General features: G+C 46.5%; 2 protein-coding genes across 2 annotated transcripts in view; both read right to left on the reverse strand.

Moving 5' to 3' along the window:
- Positions 1 to 21,827, reverse strand: part of LOC134957687 (ATP-dependent RNA helicase A protein-like) — a 699,701-nt gene that overhangs the window by 197,221 nt on the left and 480,653 nt on the right. The gene's annotated exons all lie outside the window — the stretch shown is intronic.
- The window catches only part of LOC134957689 (ATP-dependent RNA helicase A protein-like), a 141,581-nt gene continuing 121,465 nt past the window's right edge, over positions 1,712 to 21,827 (reverse strand). The window contains exons 12-14 of the mRNA XM_063939768.1: positions 8,883 to 8,931; positions 8,487 to 8,629; positions 1,712 to 1,784 (exon numbers count right to left, since the gene is read on the reverse strand). Of these exons, the coding sequence (XP_063795838.1) occupies positions 1,727 to 1,784; positions 8,487 to 8,629; positions 8,883 to 8,931 (250 nt within the window). The 3' untranslated portion in view covers positions 1,712 to 1,726. The remainder of the gene's footprint in view (positions 1,785 to 8,486; positions 8,630 to 8,882; positions 8,932 to 21,827) is intronic.

Genomic DNA, 21,827 nt, shown 5'->3' on the forward strand with positions numbered 1-21,827 from the left:
CACTAGTACACAGGTTTTCAAACTCGGTCCTCAGGACCCCACACAGTGCATGTTTTGCAGGTAACCCAGCAGGTGCACAGGTGTATTAATTACTCACTGACACATTGTAAAAGGTCCACAGGTGGAGCTAATTATTTCACTTGTGATTCTGTGAGGAGACCTACAAAACATGCACTGTGTGGGGTCCTGAGGACAGAGTTTGAGAACCACTGCACTAGTAGATATATCTGCAGATCAATTGATCTGCAGATATATCTATGGACGGATCGGGCAGTGTGCTGTGCATACACACTGCCCGATCCGTCGGGGACTGACGTCATGAACTGGGTGGGCGTGTACACACGCCCACCCTGTTCAGCTGTTAATCAGCGCCGGCCGCCGCAGCATGTGTACGGGCGGTCGGCCGACCGCCCCGTACACTCACAACGACGCGCCAATATATCGGTAGATATATTGGCCGTCGGCTGTGCGACAGACGCGTTACGTCTGTGAACGACGGAGTTCACAGACGTATCGGCCGTACACACTGGCCGACGGTCCCGCGATATATCGGCCATTCAAGAGAACGGACGATATATCGACCAGTGTGTACGGGCCTTGAGACGCAAAGTAATGTAATAGGACACACAAGCAGCTTCTGCTGATAAAAACCCAGCAAGCCTATATTCTGTGTGTAAAGCTGTGGATGCTAATTACGAGATTGTTATATTTAGACTGAGTTTACTGTACTTCTTCCCGGGCCTCCCCACTGATTTAATAGGCAGCCTCCCCCCAACCCCACCCTCTGTGAAGCCTGTGATTTCACAGACTGGATGTGCTGCTTAGTAAATGACCACATGAGCCATTCATTTACATACAGTAGTGTACCTGCCGTGTTGTGTTTTACTAAGCAGAGCAACCAGTAAGTGAAGTTACAAGTCCCATGGTGGGTGGGATTGGGGAGGCACGGGAATAAGTACAGTAAACTCCGTCTCATCAATATAACACTCCCGTAATTTGAAAAGTCACACTTGTATTGTACATCTGTGTAAAAAGTAGAATCCACAGCTTTTTTTCTAATTTTGACTGTAAACCTGTATGCATGTTTGAGTCTGTATATTAAGCACAAGAGTGTGTGTTTTGGAAAATTATACAAAGAAAAAGCTGTGCATGCTACTTTTTATACAGATATACAATACAAATGTGTCCTTTGTGGTAATTGAACCCTAGCTCATGGGCATGGTAACCATTGGCGATACCGCTATGCCAAGAGAGCCACAGAGACAGATGACTCACACCTGCAGTGACAAAGTGATGTCGCTCATCGTAATTTTTTTCCCCATTTATGGTGCTGTGTGTTCAAACTATCGCTGATTGTATAATGTTTTTTTTCCTTTTATGGAGCTGTGTAGAACTCTGAACTATGCTTTTCCTTGAGTGCGTCGGAGAAGCTGAGCAAGTAAAAAGATTGTTCTTAAACTAAAAGCATCATTTGACTTAACAATGGAGACTTCACACATGCGCAATGGTGGTTGATAAACGCAACACCAGTACAGAGACTGATTCATTACACTGGGACTGAACAAAGTGTGGGCACACATAATGCGACTAGTTTTTTGCACTACGTGTGTGTGTGTGTGTGTGTGTGTGTGTGTGTGTGTGTGTGTGTGTGTGTGTGTGGTTTGTTTTTTTTACTATTGGTAGCATGTAAGGACTCCACTATACCCCACCAGGTTAAAGAATAAAATCATAACTTACCTCGTCCAAGATGCTTAACATTCACAGTCATTTCTGCATAATAGATCCTGCAGAGAAAGATGGATGTCAGGATTTCTTATACATCATAGAGCTGACATCCCATCTCCTTTTTGTGACTACGTACAGAGCACTACTGGCTCTCACTGGTCCCCCAAATACACGCCACAATTATCTGGCCGATCTGCTGATATCGGGCAGATCGGACATATAATTGTAGCGCGTATGCCCAGCATTAAGTGTAAGGAAATAAAGATAAATATGAATTTTAACGGTGAATATATCAGAAATAATTATCTAATTTACTTCAGTAAACAGCTTATTAATTGTTCGACAAAACAGGTTTGTTAAATTTACTTTAAAAAAAAATAAGAATTTACTTACCGATAATTCTATTTCTCATAGTCCGTAGTGGATGCTGGGGACTCCGTAAGGACCATGGGGAATAGCGGCTCCGCAGGAGACTGGGCACATCTAAAGAAAGCTTTAGGACTAACTGGTGTGCACTGGCTCCTCCCCCTATGACCCTCCTCCAAGCCTCAGTTAGGATACTGTGCCCGGACGAGCGTACACAATAAGGAAGGATTTTGAATCCCGGGTAAGACTCATACCAGCCACACCAATCACACCGTATAACTTGTGATCTGAACACAGTTAACAGTATGATAACAGAGGAGCCTCTGAAAAGATGGCTCCCAACAATAACCCGATTTTTGTAACAATAACTATGTACAAGTATTGCAGACAATCCGCACTTGGGATGGGCGCCCAGCATCCACTACGGACTATGAGAAATAGAATTATCGGTAAGTAAATTCTTATTTTCTCTAACGTCCTAAGTGGATGCTAGGGACTCCGTAAGGACCATGGGGATTATACCAAAGCTCCCAAACGGGCGGGAGAGTGCGGATGACTCTGCAGCACCGAATGAGAGAACTCCAGGTCCTCCTCAGCCAGGGTATCAAATTTGTAGAATTTAGCAAACGTGTTTGCCCCTGACCAAGTAGCTGCTCGGCAAAGTTGTAAAGCCGAGACCCCTCGGGCAGCCGCCCAAGATGAGCCCACTTTCCTTGTGGAACGGGCTTTTACAGATTTTAGCTGTGGCAGGCCTGCCACAGAATGTGCAAGCTGAATTGTACTACAAATCCAACGAGCAATAGTCTGCTTAGAAGCAGGAGCACCCAGCTTGTTGGGTGCATACAGGATAAACAGCGAGTCAGATTTCCTGACTCCAGCCGTCCTGGAAACATATTTTCAGGGCCCTGACAACATCCAGCAACTTGGATTCCTCCAAGTCCCTAGTAGCCGCAGGCACCACAATAGGTTGGTTCAGGTGAAAACGCTGGAACCACCTTAGGGAGAAACTGAGGACGAGTCCTCAATTCCGCCCTGTCCGAATGGAAAATCAGATAAGGGCTTTTACAGGATAAAGCCGCCAATTCTGACACGCGCCTGGCCCAGGCCAGGGCCAACAGCATGACCACTTTCCATGTGAGATATTTTAACTCCACAGATTTAAGTGGTTCAAACCAATGTGACTTTTGGAACCCAAACTACATTGAGATCCCAAATTGCCACTGGAGGCACAAAAGGAGGCTGTATATGCAGTACCCCTTTTACAAACGTCTAAACTTCAGGGACTGAAGCTAGTTCTTTTTTGGAAGAAAATTGACAGGGCCGAAATCTGAACCTTAATGGACCCCAATTTCAGGCCCATAGACACTCCTGTTTGCAGGAAATGTAGGAATCGACCCAGTTGAATTTCCTCCGTCGGGCCTTACTGGCCTCGCACTACGCAACATATTTTCGCCAATTGCGGTGATAATGTTTTTGCGGTTACATCCTTCCTGGCTTTAGATCAGGATATGGATGACTTCATCCGGAATGCCTTTTTTCCTTCAGGATCCGGTGTTCAACCGGCATGCCGTCAAACGCAGCCGCGGTAAGTCTTGGAACAGACAGGGTCCTTGCTGGAGCAGGTCCCTTCTTAGAGGTAGAGGCCACGGATCCTCCGTGAGCATCTCTTGAAGTTCCGGTTACCAAGTCCTTCTTGGCCAATCCGGAGCCACGAATATAGTGCTTTCTCCTCTCCATCTTATCAATCTCAGTACCTTGGGTATGAGAGGCAGAGGAGGGAACACATACACTGACTGGTACACCCACGGTGTTACCAGAGCGTCTACAACTATTGCCTGAGGGTCTCTTGACCTGGCGCAATACCTGTCGAGTTTTTTAATCATGTGGACGACTTCTGGGTGAAGTCCCCACTCTCCCGGGTGGAGGTCGTGCTGAGGAAGTCTGCTTCCCAGTTGTCCACTCCCGGAATGAATACTGTTGACAGTGCTATCACATGATTTTCCGCCCAGCGAAGAATCCCTGCAGCTTCTGCCATTGCCCTCCTGCTTCTTGTGCCACCCTGTCTGTTTACGTGGGTGACTGCCATGATGTTGTCCGACTGGATCAACACCGGCTGACCTTGAAGCAGAGGTCTTGCTAAGCTTAGAGCATTGTAAATGGCCCTTAGCTTCAGGATATTTATGTGAAGTGATGTATCCAGGCTTGACCCTAAGCCCTGGATATTCCTTCCCTGTGTGACTGCTCCCCAGCCTCGCAGGCTGGCATCCGTGGTCACCAGGACCCAGTCCTGAATGCCAAATCTGCGGCCCTCTAGAAGATGAGCACTCTGCAACCACCACAGGATGGATACCCTTGTCCTTGGTGACAGGGTCATCCGCTGATGCATCTGAAAATGCGACCCGGACCATTTGTCCAGTAGGTTGCACTGGAAAGTTCTTGCGTGGAATCTAACGAATGGGATTGCTTCGTAGGAAGCCACCATTTTTACCCAGAACCCTTGTGCATTGATGCACTGAGACTTGGTTCGGTTTTAGGAGGTTCCTGACTAGCTCAGATAACTCCCTGGCTTTCTCTTCCGGGAGAAACACCTTTTTTCTGGACAGTGTCCAGGAACATCCCTAGGAAACAGAAGACAAGTCGTCGGAACCAGCTGCGATTTTGGAATATTGAGAATCCAATCGTGCTGCCGCAACACTACCTGAGATAGTGCTACACCGACTTCCAACTGTTCCCTGGATCTTGCCCTTATCAGGGAATCGTCCAAGTAAGGGATAACTAAAATTCCCTTCCTTCGAAGGGATATCATTTCGGCCATTACCTTGGTAAAGACCCGGGGTGCCGTGGACCATCCCTACGGCAGCGTCTGAACTGATAGTGACAGTTCTGTACCATAACCTGAGGTACCCTTGGTGAGAAGGGTAAATTTTGACATGAAGGTAAGCATCCTTGATGTCCCGAGACATCATGTAGTCCCCTTCTTCCAGGTTCGCAATCACTGCTCTGAGTGACTCAATCTTGAATTTGAACCTCTGTAAGTGTTCAAAGATTTTAGAATCGGTCTCACCGAGCCGTCTGGCTTCGGTACCACAATAGTGTGGAATAATACCCCGTTCCCTGTTGCAGGAGGGGTACCTTGATTATCACCTGCTGGGAATACAGCTTGTGAATGGCTTCCAAAACTGCCTCCCTGTCAGAGGGAGACGTCGACTTTTGGAAACGGCGAGGGGGAGACGTCTCGAATTTCAATATGTACCCTTGAGATATTACCTGAAGGATCCAGGGGTCTACTTGCGAGTGAGCCCACTGCGCACTGAAATTCATTGAGAACGGGCCCCCACCGTGCCTGAGCTTGTAAGGCCCTAGCGTCATACTGAGGGCTTTGCAGAGGCGGGAAAGGGTTTCTGTTCCTGGGAACTGGGTAATCTCTTCAGCCTTTTTCCTCTCCCTCTGTCACGAGCAGAAAAGAGGAACCTTTTGTCCGCTTGCCAACAAAGGACTGCGCCTGATAATACGGCGTCTTATTTTGAGAGGCGACCTGGGGTACAAACGTGGATTTCCCAGTTGTTGCCGTGGCCACCAGGTCTAAAAGACCGACCCCAAATGTCCCCTTTCAAAGGCAATACTTCCAAATGCCGTTTGGAATCCGCATCACCTGACCATTTTACTGGTAGAATTTGACAACGCACTTATACTTGATGCCAGTCGGCAAATATTCCGCTGTGCATCATGCATATATAGAAATGCATCTTTTAAATGCTCTATAGGCAATAATATACTATCCTTATCTAGGATATCAATATTTCCAGTCAGGGAATCCGACCATGCCAACCCAGCACTGCACCTCCAGGCTGAGGCGATTGCTGGTCGCAGTTTAACACCAGTATGTGTGTGAATAAATTTTTGGATACCCTCCTGCTTTCTATCAGCAGGATCCTTAAGGGCGGCCATCTCATGAGAGGGTAGAGCCCTTGTTCTTACAAGCGTGTGAGCGCCTTATCACCCCTAGGGGGTGTTTACCAACGCACCCTAACCTCTGGCGGGAAAGGGTATACAGCCAATACTTTTTAAGAAATTATCAATTGTTATCGGGGGGAAACCCACGCATCATCACACACCTCATTTTATTTCTCAGATTCAGGAAAACTACAGGTAGTTTTTCCCTCACCGAACATAATACCCCTTTTTGGTGGTACTCGTATTATCAGAAATGTATAAAACATTTTCCATTGTCTCAATCATGTAACGTGTGGCCCTACTGGAAATCACGGTTGTCTCTTCACCGTCGACACAGGAGTCCGTATCCGTGTCGGCGTCTGTATCTGCCATCTGAGGTAACGGGCGCTTTAGAGCCCCTGACGGCCTATGAGACGTCTGGACAGGCACAAGCTGAGTAGCCGGCTGTCTCATGTCAACCACTGTTTTTTTATACAGAGCTGACACTGTCACGTAATTTTCAACAGTACATCCACTCAGGTGTCGACCCCCTAGGTGGTGACATCACTGTTACAGACACTCTGCTCCGTCTCCACATCATTTTTTCTCCTCATACATGTCGACACAAACGTACCGACACACAGCACACACAGGGAATGCTCTGATAGAGGACAGGACCCCACTAGCCCTTTGGGGAGACAGAGGGAGAGTATGCCAGCACACACCAGAGCGCTAATATATATATATATATATATATATATATATATATATATATATATATATATATATATATATATATATATATATATATATATATATCCTTATATGTTTTTCCCCTTATAGCTGCTGTATGTTTTAATACTGCGCCTAATTAGTGCCCCCCTCTCTTTTTTTAACCCTTTCTGTAGTGTAGTGACTGCAGGGAAGAGCCAGGGAGCTTCCCTCCAACTGAGCTGTGAGGGAAAATGGCGCCAGTGTGCTGAGGAGATAAGGCCGCCGAAAAGGGGGCGGAGCCTATCTCCCGTTTTTCTGTATATTCTGGCAGGGGTTAAATGCATCCATATAGCCCAGGAGCTATATGTGATGTATTTTTTGCCATGTAAGGTATTTTTATCATGTTTTATTGCGTCTCAGGGCGCCCCCCCCAGCGCCCTGCACCCTCAGTGACCGGAGTATGAAGTGTGCTGAGAGCAATGGCGCACAGCTGCAGTGCTGTGCGCTACCTTATTGAAGACAGGAACGTCTTCTGCCGCCGATTTTTCCGGACCTCTTCGCTCTTCTGGCTCTGTAAGGGGGCCGGCGGCGCGGCTCCGGGACCCATCCAGGCTGGGCCTGTGATGGTCCCTCTGGAGCTAATGTCCAGTAGCCAAGAAGCCCAATCCACTCTGCACGCAGGTGAGTTCGCTTCTTCTCCCCTTAGTCCCTCGATGCAGTGAGCCTGTTGCCAGCAGGTCTCACTGAAAATAACAAACCTAAACTAAAACTTTCACTAAGAAGCTCAGGAGAGCCCCTAGTGTGCACCCTTCTCGTCGGGCACAGAAATCTAACTGAGGCTTGGAGGAGGGTCATAGGGGGAGGAGCCAGTGCACACCAGTTAGTCCTAAAGCTTTCTTTAGATGTGCCCAGTCTCCTGCGGAGCCGCTATTCCCCATGGTCCTTACGGAGTCCCCAGCATCCACTTAGGACGTTAGAGAAATACAGGGTCAGAAACAGCATTAAAATTATTAAATTATATTTTTTAAATGGTCAAATTATAGTGAGGCACTATTTACACATGGCATACGCAATTGATGGAAGAGGAGAACAGTAGTTGGCATTGCTGCCTAAATAACACACAACCTATGCAATACCAAACACACTGGTTAAAGCTAGTAATAATGGACCCAGGGGCAGATGTATTAAGCCTGAAGGGATAAAGTAGTGACAAAGCAGTGATAAGTGTAGGGTGATAAAGCACCAGCCAATCCGCTCCTAACTGTCATTTTTCAAATCCGTAATGATTGGCTGGTGCAATATCGGGATGTAGTTATGTGACCAGCGGCCACGATACCTTCCCCGACATTCCGACCACTTACAATCCAGGCAGTCGGAATACAGACTAGCAGGGACTATTTCCACTCGCACACTCTGCCTCCCCCCCCCCCCCCCCCAACACCCTCCATACAGTCATCCCGCTGTGAGTTTGGTGACCGGGGATCAAGCATACCCAACCCTGCATTATCACTTTACCCTTATCACTGCTTTATCCCTTCTCCAGGCTTAATACATCTGCCCCCCAATGCTGCCAGCTAGCTACCAATAAAGGCATAGGCTACCATTTTTATCATCACTTAATGAACACGGTTGTGTAAAGGCCCCAGAAAACTTGACATTTATAAACCTTACATATTAAAGATTTCAGAAAATACAAAGTATTTAGAGAACAAAGATTTGACAATTCGACAAAGCTCTAACAAACCAACCTGTTGTGGTCAGGCCCCGATTGTGAGTAATAGTATACCGCTGGTATCTTTTCTGCCTGTAAATAGTTATGAAGACGACAGTGTGCACGCTCAGGTGTCCAGTTGTCAGGCAGTCCTGCATCTGCTTCTTCAGACTCCCGAGTCTAAAAATGCAAGGGAGGGGGGGGGGGGGGGGGGGGACACGGCAGAAGGCATGGTGTCAAAATTGTACAGTGGCTGCAACTGAACAAGACAGACCATATTCCAGGTCACCGAGTACAGGATGAGTCTCCCATAACCAAAATTACAAAAAAATACAGAATTTGCACAACGTATATACTGTGGTGACATCCTTGCTTTCCGATACAAAATTCTTTAAAAGAAAAAAAAAAAAAAAAAATGAATTTTGGTACTTACCGATAAATACCTTTTTCTGCTTCCTGTAGGACGCCTAGCACTGTCCTCTCTGTAAAAAGAAATAAACGTAATTTTTTTTTTTTTAAATAAAAAAAATTAAAATTAAACAGGAGAGGCTTCTTAAAAGCAGCACCCTAAAACAGCGCCCGCTTCTGCAGGCACCAAACTAAAACTGTCTGCCTGGGGGTGGTGTATTGGTGAGAAGGAGCCTAGGGTTCTGGAAAGAAAAGTTAACCATTTGGTGCCCAGACCCCTACATACAGCTTAAACAGAGCGTAAAGCCGGTCTCACCTACGGAAAGAAGAAAAACTTAGAGGCAGAACACAGGCTACATAAAGTAATTTATAAACAGAGCCAGTGTAGAGAAAAAAGGAGAGTTATGGTAGGCTTACCCTTGTTAACTCTCTTACTTTACACTGGGTTCATAGGTTCCACAGGGAACATCGGGGATGTCCTAAAGCAGTACTTCAAGGGAGGGGACGCACCCGAGACAATAAAAGAATCCAGCTTCCAAAGTTAGCATCCCGGGAGGCAATAGTATCAAAAGCATAAAACCTAAGAAACGTGTGAACCCAAGACCACGTGGCCACCTTGCACAACTGTTCGGCGGATGGACCACGGCGTGCCGCCCATGAAGGTCCTACACACCGAGTAGTTAGGGCAAAAATTTAAGCTGGTACTGGAAGGTCAGCTTGAGTGCAAGCATGTGCAATCACCATTCTAATCCATCTGGTCAGCGTCTGCTTATTAACAGGCCAACCATGCTTGTGAAATCCAAAAAGAATGAACAGGGCATCAGATCTGACAGAGCTAGTATGTCCCACATAGACACGTAGAGCACGAACCACATCCATTAGAACGTTCCTTTGCAGATAAATCTGGTGAGACAAAGGCCGGAACCATAATCTCCTGATTAAGGTGGAAGGAAGAAACCACTTTAGGGAGGTAACTGGGCCTGGTTCGGAGAACCGCCCTGACCTGATGAAGAATCAGGAAGGGGGACGACAGGAGAGGGTTCCTTAGTCCGATATCTTTCTGGCTGAAGAAATAGCAAGCAAAATTTTTTTAGCTGTCAGCCATTTGAGATCGGCTGATTTCAAAGGGAGCCTCTTGAAGAGCGGTCAACACAACAGACAGATACCATGGAGATTCTGGAGGGACATAAGGAGGTTGTATGTGGATGACACCCAGAAGGAAAGTGTGTACATCCAGAAGTGGGGCAATCTTGCGTTGGAACCAGACAATACAGAAAAGTACACTTTGAGAGATGCAAGACGTAGGCCTAGATTCAAGCCCCGTTGGAAAAATTCAAGTATCCGTGAGGTTCAAATATAACTATCATAATTCTTGGCAGCGCACCACTTTAAGTATGCCAGACTCTAGAATAGATTACTGCTGAGGCAGGATTACAGGCCTGAAGCATGGTTTGAACCACAGCCTGTGAAAAGCCTTTAGTTCAGAGGTTCCCAAACGAGGTCCTCAAGGCACCCCAACATCCAGGTTTTAGGTTTATTCATGCTTGGCCACAGGTGACTTAATCTGTGCTAAGCCATGGATATACCCAAAACCTGGACCATTGGGGTGCCTTGAGGACCGTGTTTGGGAACCTCTGCTTTAGTTATTAGGAATGAGGATTCAAGAGCCATGCCGTCAACGACAGACGGGCCAGGTCCAGATGGAGACATAGGCCCTGCGACAGAAGGTCTCATCGGAGAGGAATATTAAGAGGTTGCCCTACTGAGAGGCCCTGGAGATGAGAAAACCATTGCCATCTGCGCCACGCTAAGGCAATCAGAATTAGGTTTCCTCCTTTTTGTTTGAACTTCCGAAGGAGCAGAGGTAGAAGGGACACCGGAGGAAAGATGTATGGTAGACGAAAGTCCACTAGACTAACAAGGTGTCTACAAATGCTGCCTGCGGATCCCTGGGACAGGATCCGAATACCTGAACCTTGTGGTTGTGACGTGAAGCCATTAGATCCACGTCTGGAAGACCCCATCTGTCCACTAGTAGTTGGAAGACCTCCAGGAGAAGAGCTCATTCTCTGGCGTGAACATCTTAGCAACTGAGGAAGTCCGCTTCCCAGTTGAGTACACCTGGGATGAATACCGCTGATATGGCAGGTAGATGAAGTTCAGCCAATCTGAGAATTTTGGACACCTCTTGCATCGCCATCTTGCTGCGCGTGCCGCACTGATGATTTGTATAGGCCACTGTTGTGGCTTTGTCGGACTAAACCTGCCGTTCCACCTGGCAAGGATCAGTCTTTGCAGAGAGCGAGAATGAAACAGAGCGAACTAGACTACGTCAAATGTTGAAACCATCAGTCCGAGAATTTGCACTGCTGAACGCACAGATACTAGACGACAGTGAAGGAAGTGGCGAATTCTGCTCTGCAGTTTCAAAACCTTGTCCGGTGATAGGTACAGACGTTGACTGTAAGAGTCCAAAAGGGCTCCCAGATGTAACATCCTTTGTGATGGTGCAAGGGAGGATTTCTTCTAATTTATTAGCTATCCGTTATGTTGTAGGAAGGCTACTTTTAGGTTCCGCAGGTTCCATGGCTAGAACTATGGATCGCAAGGTTTCCATGGGAAACTTTCAGAAGCTTGTTTAAAGATTTGAGTTTGAGAATAGGCTGGTGTCCCCCGTTGGGTTTTGGAACTAGGAATAGGGTCGAATGGTAGCCTCTGCCCGTACCAGTAATATCACACCTGAGTGCAGAAGTGAACTAACCACATTTTGTAGAATTTGAGCCTTTTCTGGGTCTGAAGGTAGGCCTATGGTGAAATACTGTTGAGGGGGGACATCCCTTGCATGAGACGGCGTACCCGTGAGTGAGAACTTCTTGCACCCAAGCGTCTGAAGTTGTCGTGGTCCAAACGTGCGCAAAGTGCAGAAATAAGCCTCCCATCCTGAGGTCTCCCTGTCAGCCTACAGGCTTTGCTGCAGGTTGACAAGCTGCCCAGGATTGCTTAGCCTTGGGCTTAGAGGGTTTTGCAGTGCGTGTTTGCCTAGGGAATCTTTGTCCTTTCACTTTTGCTTGTGGACGAAAGGTATGAAAATTGGCACTTTTGACCCACTGTGCATGATTAGTCGGTGGTAAAAATGGCATTTTGGCAGCAGCCAAAGAATTCATAATCTTATTTAGCTCTTCACCAAAGAGAATATTACCCGTAAAGGGAAGAATATCCAACATTTTCTTGGAATCCAAATCTACCTTCCAAGAAAGTTGCCAAAGAATACGTTGTGCAAACACAGATGTAGCAGACACCTTTGTTGCTAAAACGCCAGCCTCAGATAAAGCTCTTCAATATAAGAAAATGCAGACTTGATATCAGCTAAATACATTCTGCATTCATCTGACATATCTAAAGGCAGTTCCTCTTTAACTACCTGCACCCATGCTTTAATAGCCTTTGCAGACCATGAAGCTGCCAATGTGGGCCTATGTATAACCCCTGTGAGGGTATAGGGAGAGTTATGGTAGATTTACCTTAACTCTTTCTTTGAAGTCACCCGGAATGAAAACTGCCAATATGGCTGGCAGATGGCGTTCCGCCCAAAGGATTTTTGACACTTCCATCATTGCCATGCAGCTTCGAGTACCACCTTCATGGTTTATGTATGCTACCATGGTGGCGTGGTCTGATTGTACTTGAACAGGCCTGTTCTGTTCTAGCGGCAGGGCGAGAGTGCATTGAACACTGTCCTCAGAACGAGAAGGTTTATCGGGAGGAAGGATTCCTCCTTGGTCCAGAGACATTGAAACGAGTGTTGCCCCAACACCGCTCCCCAATCCCCTCAGACTGGCGTGAGTTGTCAGCAGGACACAGTCGGGGATCCAGAAAGGACAGCCCCTGCTCAATTGTTGGTAATGGAGCCACCAAGTCAGCGACAGACGAATCTCTGGAGTCAAAAAAATCATGCGAGATCGGATCTGATGAGGTAGGCCGTCCCACTTGGAAAGGATTAACCTCTTTAGTGGGCGGGAATGAACTTAAGCATACTCTACCATGTCGAATGCAGACACCATCAGGCCAAGTACTTGCATTGCCGAGTGTATCTAAGGCGATGAAGGAAACAACGTATCCTGTCCTGAAGCTTCAGGACTTTTTCTGGAAACAGAAACAGTCTGACTGTGCGTGTCCAGGAGTGCCCCCAGGTGTACCATGCTCTGAGCTGGGACCAGCGAGGACTTCTTCCAAATAAGCCACCCGTGGGCTTGCAGGAAGATTACAGTCAGTTGCAGATGACTGAGGAGGACTTCGTGGGAATATGCCAGAATCAGCAGGTCGTTGAGATACAGTAGGATTCTGACTCCCTGGCGACGGAGGTGGGCAGTCATCACGGCCATGACCTTGTGAAGATCCGAGGAACCGTAGCCCGTCCAAATGGCAGAGCCTGTAATTGGTAGTGAAGGTTGCCATTAGCAAACCGCAGATCTGCTGATGTGAGATAGCAATAGGAACATGCAGATATGCATCCTGTATATCCAGGGATACCATATAGTGTCCAGGTTCCATAGCCAGTACAATGGAGCGCAGTGTTTCCATACGAAACCTGGGCACTCACACAAACTTGTTCAAAGATTTGAGATTTAGTATAGGCCGGAAGGACCCATTGAGTTTCGGGACCTGAAAAAGGGTTTAGCTTTAACCTCTGCTTCTCTGTGACTGAGGTAACGGCCCAGGAGGGAACTCACCACAGTTTGTAGTACTTGCACCTTTAAAGGAATGGCCGTAGCGCAAAACTGGCGAGGGGGAGACAGCATAACTGTGAGACAACTTCCAGTACCCATGCGTCTGAAGTGGTCTTTAACCAGACCTGGGCAAACCAAGAGGGAGGCCCGCCCCTGTCATGAGGCAGGCTTGTTTTGTTTAGAAGCAGGCTGACTGGCCACCCAGGATTTATTTTGCCTTGGGATTTGTGGTTTTGGGAGCACGAGATTGTCTCGGGTATGCCTCGCCTTTTGCTTTCCCTTAAGGCCACAAACAAAAAGTGGTACCTTTTGCCTTCTGTGTAGTGGGGATAAAAGCAGTCGTAGCGGCTGCAATTCAGACACTATTTTTAGGTCTTCGCCAAACAAATATGCCCAGTGAAGGGGAGTACCTCCAAGGTCTTTTTGGAGTCCAGATCCAATTTCCACAAGCTCAACCACAGTGTGCAGCAAGCCAGGAAAGACGTGGACAACGCCTTGGCTGCCATTACACCAGTCTGAGGACGCCTCCTGAACGTAATAGGTGGCGGTGGTATGAGACAGGTATTGTCTGGCAATGACAGATGCATCCTAGGGCAGCTCTTCCTCTAGTGCCTGAATCCACGCTCTTTTTCCAACCTAGGAAGCAGTTAAAGTGGGTCTATGAATAGCCCCCTGTAAGGGTGTATTCAGGCATCCCTTCACACACTTATTTGTAGATTCTTTCAGTGAAGTGACAGTTGTGACGAGCAGAGTGGAGGACAAACACGAGGCGGAGGAATCTTCCATTTGTCTCACAACTCTGCAGGGAGAGGATAACGAGCCAAGGGCCATTTATGCAGAGGGAATATTTCCTGAATAAGACCAGGGTTCCCACCGGATGTCCATGGTCAGAACTGAGTAATAAGTTTAAACAACAGAAGGTGGTGAAAACTATCAGTTTCTTTGCCACAATAGTGGAATCCATATCAATGATTTGTAGGATATGCTTAAGAGCAATCACTAAGGCAGAGACATCAATCTGCAAGGGAGAATCCTCATCAGTAACATAGGATTTAGTGTGACAGGACCATATGCTGACCCCCCCCCTTCTCCCCACCCCCTCTCTTTTGAAGGAACATCAGAAAGGTTTGTAGATTGTGAGGAGGAAGCATACCGCTTAAAGGACTCATGGCCTCACCAATGACTGATTTTCTGCAGCTGGTGGACAGATTTTCCGACCAAAGCGGATTAACCATGGGAACAATTTGTGACTGTAGTTAAACAGGCGAGAATGCAACAAAGCGACTTGGTACGATAAAGCCAGACAAAGTAAAATACCTGGGTATAAATCCGGTATTAAATGATAAACAGTATAATATACATAGTAACAAAGTATCTGAGGTTGAAAAAAGACAATTGTCCATCGAGTTCAACCTATTTGTGGTGTCCTATGCATGATGATTTGACTAAAATTTCTGACTGATGCTGCTGTCAGCCATTGCATTTTATCCCTATTTATAGTAACTGAAATGCATGACTATGCCCCATACCCCTGGATATCCTTATCCAATAGGAATTTATCTAACCCATTCTTAAAGGTGTTGACAGATTCCGCCATTACAACTCCCTCGGGCAGGGAATTCCAAACACGTATTGTCCTTACCGTGAAAAAGCCTTTACGCCGTATTGTGCGGAATCTCCTCTCCTCTAACCTGAGCGAGTGTCCACGAGTCCTGTGTTGATCTAACCAAAAACAGGTCCCGCGCAAGCTCTGTGTATTGTCCCCTTATATATTTGTAGATGTTGATTATATCCCCTCTTAGTCTCCGCTTTTCCAATGTAAACATGCCTAGTCTTTCAAGCCTTTCCTTGTATTCCATCGTCTCCATGCCCTTAATTAGTTTGGTCGCCCTCCTCTGAACCTTTTCAAGCTCCAGGATATCCTTTTTGTAGTACGGTGCCCAGAACTGTACACAGTATTCAAGGTGTGGCCTCACTAGTGATTTATATAACGGGAGTATAATACTCTCGTCCCTAGCATCAATACCCCGTTTTATGCATGCTAATATCTTATTAGCCTTCTTTGCTGCAGTCCTACTTTGGGTACTACTGCTTAGCTTGCTATCTATGAGGACACCTAAGTCCATTTCCAGTACAGAATCCCCTAATTTTACCCCATTTAGTAGGTAGGTGTAATTTTTGTTCTTGTTACCACAGTGCATTACCTTACACTTGTCTGTGTTGAAGCGCATTCTCCATTTGGCTGCCCATGCTTCTAATTTAACTAAGTCGCTCTGAAGAGACTCGGCATCCTCCTCTGTATTTATAGCCTTACACAATTTGGTATCATCTGCAAAAATTGACACCATGCTCTCTAGACCTTCTGTTAGGTCGTTAATGAAAATATTGAACAATAGCGGTCCTAATACTGAGCCTTGCGGCACACCACTTAGCACTTCAGTCCAAGTTGAAAAAGATCCATTAACCACAACGCGCTGCTTCCTATTATCTAACCAGTTTTTGACCCAAGTGCATATTGTGCTTCCTAGCCCTGATTCTTGTAGCTTGTATATAAGTCTCATGTGTGGTACAGTATCGAACGCTTTGGCAAAGTCTAAAAAGATTACATCCACGTCTTTACCCTGATCTAGGTTTGCGCTTACTGTTTCATAAAAGCCAAGTAAGTTGGTTTGACAGGATCTGTCCTTCATAAACCCATGTTGATTCCTTTTAATGACCTTATTGGTTTCAAGGAACTTCTGAATACTATCTCTTAGAATACCTTCCAATACTTTCCCCACTATAGATGTAAGACTAACTGGTCTATAATTACCTGGTTCAGCTTTACTTCCCTTTTTGAATATAGGCACTACTTCCGCTATTCGCCAGTCTTTTGGAACCATACCTGATATAACTGAATCCTCAAAGATCAAAGATAGCGGTTTTGCCAGTTCAGAGTGAAGCTCCATTAGAACCCTTAGATGAATACCATCGGGCCCTGGTGATTTATTAATCTTTAAATGTTTTAATCGGTCACAGACTACTTCCTCGCTTAAATAAGTACCTATCAGTGTGATATTGTCATTATTGAGATTGTGTGTCAGTCCCTGAATTGGGTCTTCTCTAATGAATACTGTTGAAAAAAACTCATTTAGTGTGTCCGCTATGTCATTATCATTTTTGCTTAAGACTCCCAACTTGTCTTTCAAAGGGCCTATACTCTCCTTTTTTAATCTCTTGCTATTAAATTAATCTCTTGCTATTAAGCAATACTATGCATTACTATATTATGAGACCCAGACGAACCTAGTCCTTAGGGTACAGAATATAGTGACCGTTATATCTGGGAAACACAGAGTGAAACCACACAGCAAATACACAGTCTCCATCTCCTGTAAGACGGCGCCCAGTGTCTCTGTGAGGAATTGAGGGAGTGTGAGGCAGCTCCAGGCCGGGAGATCTGCGAGGAGATGGCGCCCTGGGCCAGGGGAGGGGCTACAGGTCGAGCGCCGGCTCCCCTATGCTGGACTTCCACCCCAGGTACTAGTGAGCCTTATTAAATGGGGTGTTAGTACACCTGACCTGAACTCAGACGCCCTGGTGGTCTACTGGGGTCCCTGCTCGGTGACAGAGTTCACGCCAGTATAGCGACCCGTCTCCCTAGGCCGCGGTCGGGACGCGATTTAATGGCGGGTCCCACCTAGGAGACCCTCTTACCTCCTCCCCATAGCAGCCTTGCGGACCAGGAGAGCAGTCTGCGACTCCGTGCCTATACGACGACGCTTGGGAGGTGATGGAGCTGATGCGTTGTAGTGTCACACTGACCTACAGCGCCGACAGCCCAGTGAAGGAAAATCTTCTTAGAAAAGCTTTCAGGGCTTCCCAGTGCGGCTCTCCTGTTAGGTGACCTGCTGCTGCAGGCACCAACTCTAAACTGAGCTCTTCGTGCCTGGAGGCGGGGTTATAGAGGAGTCCCCAATGAATCCTGAGACAGTCTAAAGCTTTAGCCTGTTGGTGCCTCTGGATCAAGATCCACTCTACACCCCGATGTTTTCCCTGTGGAAACCAATGTAACCTGCTGCAGAAAAATATATAAATATACCTAGTCCAAGGAGCAAAAGGTGAGAACATCCTGTAGATTTGCAATTTTCCTTTGGAACCATATGGTTAATGCCGACGCTTGTACCTTCAGGGAAGTTATGCGGAGAACTCATCCATTCCAGCTTGAACGACGCTATAATTCTTGAAACTCTGAAGGACCTTGGGTCATTTTCTGGCAGAGCATGCCATATTCGGTAGTATATGTGGGTGGAGGATGGCTTCCTTGCTTTAAGCATCGTTTGAATTACCAATTGTGAAAAGCCCTTTTCTTTTAATATGGATGTTTCGAGTGCCGCGCCATCAAAGACAGTCGATCTAGGTGTGCGTAGAGACAGGGACCCTGAATCAGTAGATCTGGTCTTTGAGGCAGTAGGAATGGAGCGTCCATGAATAGCCTCTGCAGATTCGTGTACCACTTCAGTCTGGGCCACGCCGGAGCTATTAATATCACGGCGCACCATTCCTATTTGAATTTTCAAATCACCCCAGGCAACAGGGAGACTGGTGGGAAGACATGCCAGATGAAATTTCCTTCTCACTGACCAGGCATCCACCAATTCTGCTTCTGGATCCTTTGTTCTTGACCCATATGCTGGTACCTTGTTATGGTCCGCTTTCGGCAGTACCCATTTGTTTACCAGAATCTGAAAGACTTCTGGGTGCAGAGCCCATTCGCCTGCATGAATGTCGTGCTGGCTGAGAAAGTCTGCCTCCCAATTTAGTACTCCGGGTATGAATACTGCGGACATGCCAGGATGAAGTTCTGCCCACCTTAATGTGCGGCTTACCTCCATCATTGCCATCTGACTGCGAGTGCCTCCTTGGTGATTGAGGTACGCTACTGCGGTGGCATTGTCCGACCGAATCTGCTTTCTGTAAAGTGCTTCTTTTGCCTGGGTGAGTGCCAGATAGGAGGCCCGTAGTTCCAGGACATTGCTTGTAAGACAACTTTCCTCCTTGGTCCAATGCCCCTGGAGAGAGTATTTGCAGTTACGGCTCGCCAGCCTTGGAGACTGGCGTCCGTTGTCAGAAGCACCCAGCCTGAGATCCAAAAGGATCGACCTTTGTCTAAATGGCACGTCTGTAGCCACCAGGCTAATGACTGACCTACTTTCTGTGAAAGGGTCATTGTCTAACATTTTATCGTCCAATACGGTCCATTCCATCTGGAGAGAATCAGATGTTGAAGGGGTCTTGAATGGAACTCGTCATATTCTACCATGTCTAATGCAGATGATGCCAGAATCCACATTGCTACATAGATGGATACTCCACTGTGTAGCAATCCGCAAATTCTCATCTGTATTGTGGATAGTAGAAAAAATTTCTTAAGACTGGTATCCAATAGAGCCCCTAGGTGCGTCATCCGTTGGGATGGAACTAGGAAGGACTTTGCCCAATTTATGAGCCAGCCATGAGCCTGTAGGCAGGCTATAGTCACTTGTAGATGGCACTGGAGTTTCCTGGGATTGTGCCATGATTAACAGGTCGTCTAGGTATGTAAAAATACTTATTCGCCGACAATGAAGGTGAGCTGCCATCACCACTATAATTTTGGTTAATACCCTTGGAGCTGTGGCAAGCCCAAAGTGTAGTGCCTGAAACTGAAAATTTTGCAGGAGGATTGCAAGATAGCACTGATAAGGTGCTATTGGTACATGTATGTAAGCATCTTGAATGTCCAGGGACACCATGAAATCCCCCGGCTCCATTGCCAGGATAATGGTCCATAATGTTTACATATGGAATTGAAGTGAGACACATTTGGTTTCTGAACCATGAAAAGGGTGGAATAGAAACCTAGTCCTCGTTGCGCTGAGGGAACTGATACTATCATTCCTGATTGTAGCAACTTCTGAATTGCATCTTGTAAAGCCCTGGCCTTTGTTGCCCCTGGTGTCAGGCTGGTACAAAAGAAAATAACTTTTGAGGGGACGCTACTTGAAGGAGAAGGCGTACCCGTGAGACACCACTTCTTGCACCCATGTATCTGTGGTGGACTGCTGCCAGATCTGTGCAAATTGAAGAAGTCGGCCTCCCACCCTGTGGTCCCTGGGTGGAGGCCCGTGCAGTCAGGCAGGAGACTTGCATTCTGGTTTAGAAGTCAGATCCCTGGCTGACCAAGCCTGTATAGCCTTAGACTTAACAGCTTTGTTTGAGACTGTTTGACATGAGCCTTTCCGTTTGCTTTACCCTGTGGCTGATAGGGGAATCTAGGTTTTAATGTAGATGTCGAGGGAAACCTAGCTGATTTAGAGTTTGCTTCAGACATTAGAATATTGTCTAATTGCGTTCCAGACAGAATATTTTTGACAAAAGGGTAGAAACTCCAATACCTTTTTGGATTCCGTATTAGTCTTCCACGAACGTAGCCACACTGCTGTGCGAGTTGCTACCGAGGAAGCAGAAGCCCGAGAAGCTAATATACCCATATCTAGGTCTGCTTCTTCCATATAGGCAGCTGCTTGCATTATATTAGTTATATGGAATAACTGTTTTTTTTCCATGAACTGAGAAAACATTCTTCCAAAGCTTCTGCCCAGCCCGTCTTGGGTGGAAGCTTTGTACTCACCCCTGTTAGGGAAAATAGTGTCTTAAGATAATAATTTTTTAGGTCTGTTGCATCATTTAAGGATGTTGAAGGCAGAGGTAATGTAGATTTGCGCACCAGTCGAACTACGTGAGCATCTACCTTGGGAGGCATTTCCCTCTTAAACACAGTCCACAGGTGGGAAAGGATAGTAAAAAAAAATTTTTTTTGGTTATCTTAAACATCTTACTGGGTGTAACCCATGCCTCTTGTATAATTTCAGTCAACTGATCTGAGTTTGGAAAGTCAGTTTTTACTGGTTTTGGACATTTCAAGATTGGAGTCTTAGCCTTTAGTACAGGCTCTACTACATCTTCCATTGACCTATATGGACTTTACTGCAAGAATTAACTCTTGTGTTACGGAGGTACGATTCTCCTCTTCTCTTGAGGTACACTCAGAGATATAGAGGATTCAGCTTCATCATCTGCAGTATCCTTGGATTCTGAATACTGTAGAGAGGGTGGCGCCCCATGTCTATCCGTTTTCAAAACCGTGGGCCTGTGCCTGTAACAACTGCTGAAATGCAGCCGAGGTCTGAACCAAATCTTGGCACATTCAACCATGGGGGTTGTTGCATAAATGCAAAAGGGTTTTGTGGGTAGTCCATACCTGGAGACATAGCCGGAACCGCCAAGCAAGCCGCTATATTTGATAAAACCTGTGCAAAAGATGCCCAAGGGGGTTCTTGTGCAGGATCCTGGCCTATGGCTGGTTGGGTCAACAAGCTTGAAGTTTTTCATGAACCTATAACCGTTTGCACACAACCCATCCTGCACCATGTCCTGAGGGGTTAACCTCACTTTACAGGACAAACATGATATTAATGTAGATGCAGGTGCTGCATAGTTACCCTTGCCTCATGAGGACATACCAACATTCACACAACAGTGTAAAAATATGCAGCAATGTGACAGCCTTCACTTTTGTATATTTAAAGTGAAGAACAATCAGAACCTACAATGCTTGCATCAGCATTGAGGGTATTGAAACAAGAAAAAGACTGACAGAAAAACAGTATTTTCCTACCTTAGGGTATTGTGTAGTTGATGTGCCCATTTTGAAAACGTATTTTCATGCATTGTGTGCAACTGCTAGTGCTGCTGTCTGACTTTAAAACCTTTATTACCTAGCTCCAGGGAGCGGGATATAGGGAGACTAGCGTATCTAGACACATAGCGAATAATACAGCAATATATGTACAGTTGCTCATTTGCATTAGGCACTTATTCAACTAAGCAATACCACAGAGGTAGGAAATCAGGGCTGTATCACCTGCCTCCGGGGAGCGAGATACAGGGAGACTAGAACCCAGCTTCCTTATTTCAGTAACAGACACCAGTGAACACAGCCTCATAGCTACTACAACGCACCACGTGTACTTAGGCTCATTGCTTCTCAGACGGAAGCAGGTAAATGCAGTCCATGGGGGGGAAACGCGGAGGAACCTGGCCATGAACTGGGGGGAGGGGTGACCAGGGGAGCGCCTTACTCGCCACTGCTGACATCCACGCCAAGGTTCACAGCCTCATTAATCCCCAGAGCCTATGTCCCCTGAGGTCTAGCGCTGGTG

Source organism: Pseudophryne corroboree, chromosome 9 (genome assembly GCF_028390025.1).
Source record: "Pseudophryne corroboree isolate aPseCor3 chromosome 9, aPseCor3.hap2, whole genome shotgun sequence".
Lineage (NCBI taxonomy): Eukaryota > Metazoa > Chordata > Amphibia > Anura > Myobatrachidae > Pseudophryne > Pseudophryne corroboree.